General features: G+C 43.6%; 1 protein-coding gene across 1 annotated transcript; it reads left to right on the top strand.

The window, feature by feature from the left end:
* Positions 1–8,380: 8,380 nt before the first annotated feature.
* Positions 8,381–10,243, top strand: LOC136645293 (primary amine oxidase, lung isozyme-like). The gene is made up of 2 exons (XM_066621529.1): positions 8,381–9,860; positions 10,185–10,243. Exons 1-2 carry the CDS (start codon positions 8,381–8,383, stop codon positions 10,241–10,243), a joined length of 1,539 nt encoding a protein of 512 aa, XP_066477626.1.
* Positions 10,244–12,767: the final 2,524 nt, after the last annotated feature.

The following is a 12,767-nucleotide window of genomic DNA, read 5'->3' as shown; positions in this document are numbered from 1 at the left end:
GACATTTGTCCCCTTCTCCCGAGTAAGGGAAGCAGTCCCGCAATGGGACTACTCACTTTGGTGGCAACTGTTTGGTTGCCGCTAAAGTGAAGGCGCTGGTGTAGGGCGAGCAGCCCTGCCCAAGTGCCCTGGATCCTGCAAAGCTCAGAACCATGGACCCGCCTCTCCCCTGCCCCCGCGAACGCCCCCGACCACCCGTCCCCAGAATGCCTCCCCCATGCCCCCGGGAATGCTCCCATTCCCTGTTCCGCAGCCCGGCGGTCGCGGGCACCGCTGAGCTGCGGAACATGGGCGCCCACCAGGCGGTGGCTCAGCACCAGCCGGAGCTGAGCCACCTCCGGCGGGAGCCCGGCGGTAAGCCCCGCAAACGTGCCTTATGGCACATTAGCGACTGTGGAGGCGTGGCACGGACCACAGGATTGGGCTCTAAGGCTGCAATCCTAACCACACTTTCCTGAGAGTAAGCCCCATTGAACAAAATTTGACTTACTGCTGAGTAGACCTGGTTAGGATTGTGCCCTATGTTGTTTTCATAACAATAGATGGGAGAGGCAATGAATAACACTAGAACGTGATTAGCCCTTAAAAAAGGAAAGATTCCTGACTGACAGAGCTAAGCCCAGTTTCCTAGGAAGCAAGGATACAGAGGAGGAATTCAGGCCTGTAGATCCTTGCAATATCATCAAGGAAAATTGAATTAATTTATTAATTTAATTTTGTTTTTTAATTGTAATGTACTAATTTAATGTAATTATAAAAACAGGCAATGTACCTTGACAATTTTAGCACCTTCTCAGTGTGAGTTGAAAAAGGTTGAAAATTGTGGGTCTATATCAGTGATTTTCAACCGTTTTCAACTCATGGCACATTACAAGGTGCTAAAATTGTCAAGGCACACTGTCCGCTTTTGACAATTGACAAGGTACACCTATTGACAGCAGAGGCTTACGTCCCCCAGTGGCCCTATTCACAAATAACCCTCCCCCAAGCTTTTGCGACACACCTGCAGACCATCCATGGCACACCAGTGTGCCATAGCACAGTGGTTGAAAATGGCTGGTCTATATGATCAGAGTCCTCCTAGAGTCATGATACCACTATGGCAGAAATGCAGATGCTCTGTTACTGTGGTTAAAGACTTGGGAGTGAGTTTGAAATGACTGAGAACTTGCTAAAAGTAAGCTTTCATTTATACACCATGACTACCTTCAGATCAATTTGCAAACTCTCAGTAGACTCACATCTTGGGGGGGAGGAGGGCAAAATGGCTGCAGTGCCTAGCAGTTAGCAACACACCTTTCTTTCTTACTACCGACATTCCTCTTCTTATTGGTCAGAATAAAATGTACTGGGTAAAACTATAGCTTTCTCTACCACCACCAAAGTTAGGAAGACTGGACAGAAGGATATTGCCTCGCGGAATCTCTCTCCCTGGTGGGGGTGGAACCAGTAATGGGATGGGCAATTGGCTGAGTGTGACAACTTGCTTCTTTAACGCAATTGAGTTCAGATTGCGCAGGTGAATTCGTAAATTGGTAAAAGGAGTCAGTTGATGGCTGAAGGAACAAAGAAATAAAGAGGGAGGCTGCCAAAGATCAAAGCAAGACATTTAGCAAAGAGCAAAACAGGTACAACAAAAGAGAGGAGGTGTTTGGAAATAGTTGGCACAAAAATTAAATGGCAAGTAGCAAAATAAAACACGTTTCCCTGATGTGATTGTTGGCATCCTTCAGTCTCAGAAGACTATGGTATCACGCTCTGAATAGTGGTTCTGGAACAGAGTGTCCTCTCCAGTGCACAAAGCCTGGGTAAAGAAGATATGGAAGATAGACTGTTACCCATGCAGCAAATCCCCCCTCTCCACGTCGCTGAAATGGTCCAATGGAAAGGCAGAGGCCAATATGGTTGGTTCCAGCAGCGTCACAGGAGTTGCCAGAACGTGACTGTGTTCAGCCATGAACTGCCTCAGGGACTCCGGCTCTGGATTTTGCCTGGATTTTGCCTTTTCCATAAGTGGATGTAGCCACAAGGCAGTGGAGGTTTGGGATCAGAGTTTTCCTTCTCTCAGAGGTGCTGCCTTCCCAGGCTAACAAGTCCCATCTACCCGGTGGCTGTTCAGTCGCCTCTTACGACAAGTACAGCCAAACTGAGGGCCTATTCTTATCCCCAGCCCCCAGGGGACAATAATCACTGATGTGATTAGTGCTGCATGAAATAGTGCTCAATCCATCAAAAGACAGTTCTGCTGGGTTTTCTTTTCAACTCTCATGTTCCAAAGAGCTTTCTTCAGATTTCTGGACATGCATGGGAAGGCCGGTGCATACTACCTGCATGTATGTTGTACTCAATGCCTGCCTTTACATATAATTGATCATGTAAAATTCATTTAGGTATTATCAAGCTGTGTAACATATGACTAATTAAATGTGAAAAAGATGACAAAACCTCATCCATAAGTCCATCAAGAATGTGAATGCATTGACTGCTCTCTATGCATATACACTTTTCAGAACCACCTTTGTGGTAGTAGTTGCTAAGGGCAAGATTATACAGTACTGAGATTTACATATCAGGTTTACACCTACGCTCATTTCAACATTCCCCTTCTCTGGGATTCCAACACAAATCATTGATTCCACCTGCTTTTGGCCAATTGTTCCTCAAAGCATGTGGAACTTGCACAGACAAGCTTTGAGAAAGATTCTGTTGCCCTTAAGTTGGATATAAACAGTTTAGTTATTAATATCTCCCCTTTCCGGGGGAGACGTATAGACAGCATCTTGCGTTCCTTCTCAGGAAGACCCCTGCTGCGATAGATCTTTATAAGCAGGAAAGATTGCCCAACTTGAGACATCAGGAGTGTTTTCTTCTTCATTTTGGACAACCAATATCCCAAGGCAGCTTTTTGTACAAGCCTCAGAGTTATCTGATTTTGGGATTAAGGTGCATCGTCACTTTAGAGGAAACCCCGTGGAACACTTTACCGCATCAGGAATAATCAAGTTGACTTCATGTCCTGGATCTTTGCCTTTGGGATGGAGGCAAACAGGGGCCCCTGTGTCTTTGACATCAGGTTTAAGGGGGAGAGAATCGTCTATGAGTTAAGCTTGCAAGATACAAGTCCACCAACGGCTCCAACAGTCCGGCATTGATGCAGACCAGATACATGGATTCCAGCCGTGGTCTTGGAAATTATGCCTCCACACTGATTCAGGGTGTTGATTGTACTTACTTAGCTACCTATTTGGACAGGCACTATCTCTTTGATTCTGCATTACCTATCACTCACAAAAATTTCATTTGCATTTTTGAGCAGAACGGAGATGCCTGTGTGACACCATTTTGACAGGGCACAAAATCCCTTTTACAGAGGGTTGGTCGATTCCGTTCTGATTTTCAGAGCTGTTTCTTCAAGTGAAAATTATGATTATGTCTGGGATGTTATGTTTCATGAAAATGGAGCTGTTGGTGTCAGAGTCTCTGCCAGTGGGTACATTCATTTTTCTGTGGGGAAGCCTCAAAATTTGGCAACAGGGTTCAAGAATGGACACTGGGAACAATACACACTCACATTATCAACTTCAAAGTGGATATGAAAGTTGGTGATAAGTGCATGTTTATTTTATGACTTTCAGGAAATGAATTAATTTCTCTTTTTGTTAGTGACTTGCTTGTCAACAACTTATAACTCTACTGTGAATGCTAGTTTCTGGATGCTATTTTCAAACTCCATATCAGACGGGATCACTATTTCTATGACGCTATTGGCCCAACTAGTCTATATTCTGTTATCCAAAATGGCCCATTTTCTGTGACTGGGAAGCCCACATGAAGAAGAGAATGGCAGACCCTTTCTCCATGAATTTGTTTGTTCTTCTAAAAGCATTGAAGCCAGTGGCAAGTACCACACTTTGTGGCATTTAATTCCAGAAACAAATTGTGAGCTGTGTGAAGAATTACCTCATTTTGTCCGTACCATTCATGGAGTAGTTTATAAGTTTAAAATGAAAGGTATTCTTTGCATAGTAGTATTTCTGTCTTCTAGATATAGGACTGTTCTCTCCCCCCCCCCCACATGCACACACTGGAACTGTAGGCCATATTTATGTGCTCCTTACTATAGTAATGAGCAATATACTTGGGCCCCAGTCCTTGCAAAACCCGTGTTCCAGTGTTGCAGCCTGATTCATGGCTGTCAAAAAAGGTGACATGCCATAGAGTGCATTCAGGCTGCCACCACATACCAATAGAAACAGAAAAAGCAAGCGGCGGATGGCGGAAAGGCGCAGGGGGAGGTGTAGGGCAGAGACTGGGTCAAGGTTGGGAGTGTGTCAGGTGCCATCAATGCAGCTAATATCCCTTTCTGACCTGAATCCACCTTCCCATCTTTACTTGGACTTGCACCAGCAAAATCACTGGTGCAGGTCTGCATAGACCCAGTCGGGAAACAGAGCCCTACCCTGGGCAAGGGATCACATATTCCCTTACCTGGAAGATACCTCTAGGCCAACCCCCCCCCCTCCGATGCAATTACACTGAGGGAAAGGGAGCAAGAACTAATGTTTTAGGCTTCATGAAAGAGGTGGGTTTTTAGGAAGGATGAAGATCTCAAGTGAGGAAGCAACCCACAAGTGTTCAGGATGTAATTGCAAATATAAGGGGCAGCAAAGGAGAGAGGATGGTGTCAAGTGAGGAAGCAGGAATGTGAATTAGCTGGTGCAGATCCAAGTGGCCCTATTGGGGCGACTGCTGTGTGACATGGAGTAAGAGGAAATAAATTCCCTTACTCTGAATTGTGCGGCAGCCACCTCCTACCCTGTGCTGAATACAATGCAGACCATTTGGCTAGTCTGTTCTAGCACAGGATTCTAATTCCTGGTGCTAATTCACTGGTGCAGATCCAAGTAGCCTAGTGTAATGCCAGGATGCTCAGGAGGCAGATAGAATTTAGTCTAGGTTGCCAACCCCCCCAGGCCTGGTGTGTCCACTGGCCCACTCTCCCCTGGCCCCAAAATGCCACAGTTCTGTTCTCCTGCCACCCACCCCACCCTGCATGCCAGCCTCCCTAGGCCAGCACTAACTCACCAGTCATCAGCTAGGATCTTATGGCACATTAGCAACACTCCTGGGTCAGTGAAAAGGACTTACACTGGCCCGTTGACTGGATAGGATTGCATTCTTAAGTATTATTAACCCCATATTATGGTTGGGAAGCTGAGCGAATTGATAAAATGAAAGAGCAAAAAACCATCACATTTCATGTCTGGATTTAATTACAGTATGTCACTTTGGTATTGATACTTTTAAAGTGTCTGTGAGGGTCAAGGAACTTGATTGTAGCTGTTCTGAAAATAAATTAAAAAGCTGATTTATTTTTAACTGGATACGTGACTGAAATTATTGCAGGTGAGCTTTTCCAGATTGAAGGACCAAGGCTGGCAGCCTGTGAAAGTCAGGGTGGCCCTGAAGGAGTTCAAGAAGTTATAACCACAACATAGTCTTGAATGATCTTAGGCCCCAACATTAACCCACTTTCCAGCACTGGCATAGCTGTGCCAATAGGACATGTGCTGCATCCTGCAGTTGGGGGGCACTCACAGAGGCCTCCTCAAAGTAAGGGAATGTTTGTTTCCTGGCCTAGGAGCTGCATTGCCCTTATGTCCATGCTGGAAAGTGGATTAGGATTGTGCCCACAGTCCGGGAGCGCTGGTCTAGTTTTCTTGCAGTGAAAGGCTAATCCCTCCGATGACTGCATTGATAACAAACCTCCAGCTTCCCCTTAAAACAGACGTTTGAAGTTCCTGGATCATGGTGGTCACTATCCCATACTGTAGTTTTGTAATAGTTCCCATGACTAATTTTATGTTGGAAACCATCCAGATTAAAATGTCAATGTCTATATTGCATGTTAAGAGTTCTGCAAGGAGCAAGGGGCAGATTGCTAGGTTCGTTTCCCAGGTGCGCTTAAGCCAATAGATCACACCTGGCAGGAAAATAAGAGGTTCGAGAGTATCTTTATTGGAAATAAAGGTGATGCTGGTGCTAGAAACCCAAATCAGCCTGAGGGCAGAAAGCAAAATGCTAGAATCCTATAGCTTTTGGGTACATATGACAAAGCACCTCTCTCCACTTCCAGCAGAATTTCAGTTCATTTCAACATTCTTGCCAACTTCTCCTTTATCTTCTTGTTTAAGCTTTAAGCAATCAAGCTATTGAATTTAGCAATCAAGCTATTGCGGAAAGGACTTCCTGTGGTTCTCAGCCTTGCAAAGGGTACCTTTTGGGGTTTCCTTGCAATATTTTATGTTTAGGCAACTATTAGGTAACCTTCTGATTTCAACAGGCTAGTCTAACCCTTTGCTTGTGAGCAGCATGGAAAAATAACTGGCAGTTTTAAGTCAGAGAAATGAGAGATGATTTTTAGTGAACCCATTCAGGGGCCTAGATTTAAGAAACTTCATGGACCCATGGGGTCTTCTATTCCCTAGAATGACCCAGGATCCCCCATGGCCTTAGCATTCCTCCTCTGAATCATTTCAATGTTTACATAGGGAGACCTGTTTCACTTTTTTTTTTCCTAAATGAGCACATGCTGGTCCCATTTCTAGCACACCTGGACTTATACTCACAGACATTGGTTTAGGTATATCAATACGAGCACATACGGAAATGCAGATAAATGCGTTCAATGGGGTTTTTCAAGTCTGTGCCAGCTATTTTGCTGGCGCAGACTTCAGAGTCTCCGTGTCGGGACGGAGGATAGGATACAGAGTGTGACAGCTTGCTTCTTTAATCCAATTGAGCCCAGATTACGCAGGTGAATTGGTAAATAAGTAAAAGGTTTAGGTATATCAATACAGGCACATACGGAAATGCAGATAAATGCATTCAATGGGGTTTTTCAAGTCTGCGTCAGCTAGTTTGCTGGCGCAGACTTCAGAGCCTCTGTGTTGGGACAGAGGATAGGATACAGAGTGTGACATCTTGCTTCTTTAATCCAATTGAGCCCAGATTACGCAGGTGAATTGGTAAATAAGTAAAAGGTTTAGGTATATCAATACAGGCACATAGGAAAATGCAGATAAATGCATTCAATGGGGTTTTTCAAGTCTGCGTCAGCTATTTTGCTGGCACAGACTTCAGAGCCTCTGTGTCGGGATGGAGGATAGGATACAGAGTGTGACATCTTGCATCTTTAATCCAATTGAGCCCAGATTACGCAGGTGAATTGGTAAATAAGTAAAAGGAGTCCATTGAAGGGTAAAGGAACAAAGAAATAAAGGATGCAAAGAAACAAAGCAAGGCATTTACCAAACAGCAAAACAGGTACAACAAAAGAGAGGATGTGGTTGGCAAACAGTCCACTGAGATTTAATGGCAAGTAGCAAAATAAAGCAAGTTACCCTGACGTGATTAGTGCTGCATGAAGTGGTGCTCGGTTCATTAAAAGACCGATCAGCTGGTTTTTCTTTTCAACTCTCATGTTCTAAAGGGCTTTCCCCAAATTTCCTCTTCTGAACACGCCTGTGAAGGCTGGTGCATACTACCTGCATATGTTATAGGCATTGTGTGAAACTCAGGGATTCTATAGAATGCCTGGCAAACTATGAAAGAAGCTTGTTTCATTCTGATCTTACATACTTCACCTAGGGATTGTACAGAATGCCTAAGTATTCTATAGAATGTCTACCCATTTTTGGGCAAAGTATAATACAACAAACAACGAGAAAGGGGTACACTTTATTAATGAACTGAAATCAAATTTTTTTTTAATGAACTGGTGTTAATGGACTGGTACCTGAAACGATGTGAAAATATTCCAGTGAACATTTCATTGTATTAGACTTCTATTTATTGCAGCAGTTTGAACTTGAATGATATTATGAATGGCACAGAACATTTCTCCTAACACAACATAATTTCTTTGTTTGATACTTTGTCTTACACACGACATGTACTTTATCAAACCCTTGCCTGGTTACTGTGGATTGTTGTGTTGCAGCTGACCAAAGTGATGCTTATTGCATGCTTAGTCAAAAAAAGGATAGGCATTCTATACAATCCCTAGATAAAGTACAAAGGTTCAGCACAAAATAAGCTTTTTTTCTGTGCTCTATGCATATAAACTTTTCAGAACCAGCTTTGGTAGTTACTAAAGGCAAGGGGACTATACTGTATGGAAATTTACATATCAGGTCTCCACCTACACTCTTTTCAACATGCCCTTCCTTTGAGTCTCCAAGTACATAAATTGTAGATTCAACCTGCAAGTGTTCCTGCAGTTTGAGGAAACTGCTTTACTGATCTGCTGAAAATGAACTTCATATTGGTTTGTGCACTCCTGGCAATCTGGGTGTTTGAAAGTGGAGGGAGAAAGCCCATGGTTTGTGAGAAACAGCACCTGAAGGTGTCCTCAAAGAAGAAAGACAATGTTGCCCACAGCCTGGTATTTGATGACTTAAGCCCTGGAGAGATGATACAAGTGAAGAGCTACTTGCAACAGAACCTCAGAGTGCCATTAGTTGATGCTCCTGAAGCAGAACCATCTGACAACTGCATTTATTCCATCGTCCTGCAGTTGCCCCCCAAAACAGAGGTACTGAAGTTCCTGGACCATCAAGGTGCCAGACCCACACGGCAAGCTCTGGCTGTGGTATTTTTTGGAAACCAGAAAGACCCAAATGTAACGGAATATGTAGTGGGTCCTCTTCCAGAGCCAGCATATCACCATGATGTCACAGTGCAGAAGTACGGAGGGAAGTTGCCATATTACAGAAGGGTTCAATTGAGAAAAGAGATGGATGATGTGAATAATTTCCTGAAGAATGAGGAATTCACCAAGGCTCCAAACTTTATGAATCAGATTAGTGATTACAATGGAACCACGGTGGTACCTAGGGGATATCCACCAGGGCTAAAATCAGGAGACCGCAAAATATGGCTGTCTCATTTCCAGAATGTCCCTGGCTACATCTTGCACCCAATTGGCTTGGAGGTGCAGGTGGATGTCAGTAGTCTGGATCCTTCTCAGTGGAAGGTAAGCAAAGCATTCTATAATGGACGATACTTTGAGAACATGGAAGATCTTGAGAGTCAGTTCAATCAGGGTAATGTTAAAGTGGTCAAAGTTAAAAAGGCTCCTTCTGATGGGGGATACTCATCACTGAAGCGGCGGGTTCCACACACAGAACCAGGTCCATTGCAATATGAACCCCGTGGACCACGCTACCGTGTCAGGAATAACAAAGTTGAATTCATGTCCTGGAGTTTTGCCTTTGGGATGGATGCATACGGGGCCCCCCGTGTCTTTGACATCAGGTTTAAGGGGGAGAGAATCGTCTATGAGTTAAGCTTGCAAGAAGGAAGTTCCACCTACGGTTCCAACAGTCCAGCAGTGATGCTGACCAGATACATGGATTTAAGCTATGGTTTTGGATATCATGCCTTCACGCTCATTCAGGGCATTGATTGTCCTTACCTAGCTACCTATTTGGACAGACACTATTTCTTTGACTCCACGTTGCCTCTCACCCGCAAAAATTCCATCTGCATTTTTGAGCAGAATTCCGAGATGCCTTTGCGACGCCATTTTGACCGGGCACAGAATCCCTTTTATGGGGGCTTGGTTGATTCTGTTCTGGTTTTCAGATCCATTTCTTCCACTGATAATTACGATTATGTGTGGGATTTCATGTTTCACCAAAACGGAGCTGTTGGTGTCAGGGTCTATGCCAGTGGGTACATTCAAACAGCATTTTTCTTTGGTGATGCCTCAAAATTTGGCAACATGGTTCAAGAGTCGACGCTGGGAGCCATTCACACTCACACTATTAATTTCAAAGTGGATATGGACCTCAGTGGTAAGTGTCTGTCTATTTATGACTTTTAAGAACTGAAGCAATTTCTATGTTTGTTTAATGCCTTGCTTGTTGGCAAATAAGAGCTCCGCTGTGAAGAGTTTTTTGTGTTGGAAAAAAAACATGTAAGAGATAAAGGTGTACATCTTTTTTGCCATGGCTGCCCCTAAAGTGGTATTGGATGTATACTGTCAGTATACCTAGAGGTAGTTCATAGTCATTATGATTAGGAGCCATTGATAGACCTGTCTTCCATGAAGTTGTTCAGTCTTCCTCTAACCATTGAAGCCAGTGGCCATCACTAAACCTTGTGGCAATGAATTGCAGGTATTAATTATGTGCTATTTGAAGATTTGCCTCCATCTCGTTTATGGAGTGGTTTGTAAATTTAAAATGAGAGAAAGGGATTTTTTGTGCATTGTGTTCTAGAAATAAAACTGTTCTCTACTCAAAATTGCTGTTGATGCAGTGCTGCGCATTGTATCAATAGCCACTTCCACTGTTGCATCATGTTCTCCCTGGCTGGCTAGTGCTGTAACTGAGTCTTTCCATGTCAAATCATCACACCATTTCAGCCTGATTTCCATAGATTTTAATGTAATTTGGGGTGCTGATTTGTCCTTTGATGTAATGCAAAAATGCCAATTTTTAGTGACCTGTGTTCATTTTGTGGAATTTTATAGCTATGTAAATGTTCAAAATTTTATTTTTAAAAAATTGTTCATACTTGTCTGTAACTATCCACAAAAAATCTGCTTTGGCAGGTCTCCCTGGACCTGCCAGTGTGCAGGGGGCCACTGCAGCCTCCACGTCAGTAGGCCCATTGCGCTTGTGGGTAGAGTCTGCTTTATGACAGCCCTAAAGCAGTCTCTGCCAGTGCTACACTAACTATGCCAGTGGGGGATGGGGTTAGGATTGGGGTTAGGATTGAAGATATACCCACAAACACAGAAACTCTAAGACTGTGTCTGGGAGGAAGGCTATACATGTGTGGGCAACACTAATGTCACTGTGGGCATGCAGAGGGAAGGGTCTGAAGGCCTGATTGATAGCTGTGAATGGGTGAGCAGTCACAGGGCCACTTGCATGCCCCGCCCCCCAGTGTACTAGATCTGGTGCCTGAGCCTTACTTCGCTTATGCCAGAATGTTCAAAGCACTTGACATGTGCTATCATCAAACAATCCTTACAACAACCTTGTAGACCAGTGTTTCTCAGACTGTGGGTTGGGACCCATCAGTTGGGTCCCGAGCCTATTTCAGTTGGGTCCCCATTCATTTCAATATTTTATTTTTAATATATTAGACTTTATGCTCCCATGGTATGTGACTGCATTGGGGGTAATGTTACAGACCTGTACTTTTAACAAGCTACTATGTGTATTGTTTTAACAATGATAGTATAGTGGTGCCTCGCAAGACGAAATTAATTCGTTCCGCAAGTTGTTTCGTATTGCGAAAATTTTGTCTTGCGAAGCGCGGTTTCCCATAGGAATGCATTGAAATTTAATTAATGCGTTCCTATGGGCAAAAAAAGTCAGAACAAAGTCAAATTTGGTTTACAAAGTGTTTATTAAGTGCTCTTTAAAGGCATACATACTGTACAGAGGATTTCAAAAATTTCAAGCACAAAACTTCAACTTTTTAATTTTAAAAATTCGTCTTGCGAAGTACGGCCATAGAAAAATTTGTCTTGCGAATTACCAGAAAAAATTGCAAAAACGCTTTTGTCTTGCGAGTTTTTTGGTGTGCGAGGCATTCGTCTTGTGAGGCACCACTGTAAATGGAACTTACTGCTGGATAAGCGTGGGTGGGATCACAGCCCAGGATTGTTCAAAATGTTCCTGCTTGATGATGTCACTTCTTGTCATGACATCACTTCTGGTGGGTCCTGACAGATTCTCATTCTAAAAAGTGAGTCCTGGTGGTAAATGTGTGAGAACTACTGTTGTAGGGTAATTAAGTATTATTATCCCTATATTGTGCATAGGGAGCTAAGAAAGTTAATGAATAAAATGAACTGAACATAAAATTATCTCATTTAGTATGAGTATCTCATTTAGTAGTAAGTATACATCTCTTATATGTATTTGGGTTAATTATGTTGTGTAGCTCTAGAATCAGCAGTTTAAAAGCTTTGGGGAGGGATCAAGGAACCTGATTTTAGCTATTTTGAAAATAGATAAGAACATAATAACAGCCCCACTGGATCAGGCCATAGGCCCATCTAGTCCAGCTTCCTGTATCTCACAGCGGCCCACCAAATGCCCCAGGGAGCACACCAGACAACAGGAGACCTCATTCTGGTGCCCTCCCTTGCATCTGGCACTCTGATACATAGTCCATTTCTAAAATCAGGAGGTTGCACATACACATCATGGCTTGTAACCCGTAATGGATTTTTCCTCCAGAAACTTGTCCAATCCCCTTTTAAAGGCGCCCAGGCTAGACACCATCACCACATCCTGTGGCAAGGAGTTCCATAGACCAACCACATGCTGAGTAAAGAAATATTTTCTTTTGTCTGTCCTAACTCTCCCAACACTCAATTCCCCTGGTTCCGGTGTTATGTGAGAGTGTAAAGAGCATCTCTCTATCCACTCTGTCCATCCCCTGCATAATTTTGTATGTCTCAATCATGTCCCCCCTCAGGCGCCTCTTTTCTAGGCTGAAGAGGCCCAAACACCGTAGCCTTTCCTCATAAGGAAGGTGCCCCAGCCCCGTAATCATCTTAGTTGCTCTCTTTTGCACCTTTTCCATTTCCACTATGTCTTTTTTATGATGCGGCGACCAGAACTGTACACAATACTCCAGGAGTGGCCTTACCATTGATTTGTACAACGGCATTATAATATTAGCCGGTTTGTTCTCAATACCTTTTCTAATGATCCCAAACATAGATTTAAAAGCAG

The sequence above is a fragment of the Tiliqua scincoides genome, chromosome 3 (genome assembly GCF_035046505.1).
Source record: "Tiliqua scincoides isolate rTilSci1 chromosome 3, rTilSci1.hap2, whole genome shotgun sequence".
Classification (NCBI taxonomy): Eukaryota; Metazoa; Chordata; class Lepidosauria; order Squamata; family Scincidae; genus Tiliqua; species Tiliqua scincoides.
This window is presented reverse-complemented; position numbering and strand designations above follow the sequence as displayed.

What these genes read in the sequence shown, in the direction of transcription:
- LOC136645293 (XM_066621529.1), top strand. Translation starts at nt 8,381, where the DNA reads ATGGTTTGTGAGAAACAGCACCTGAAGGTGTCCTCAAAGAAGAAAGAC. An exon ending in AGTGGATATGGACCTCAGTG is followed by an intron (nt 9,861 to 10,184) that starts GTAAGTGTCTGT and finishes AATGAATTGCAG; the next exon opens with GTATTAATTATGTGCTATTT.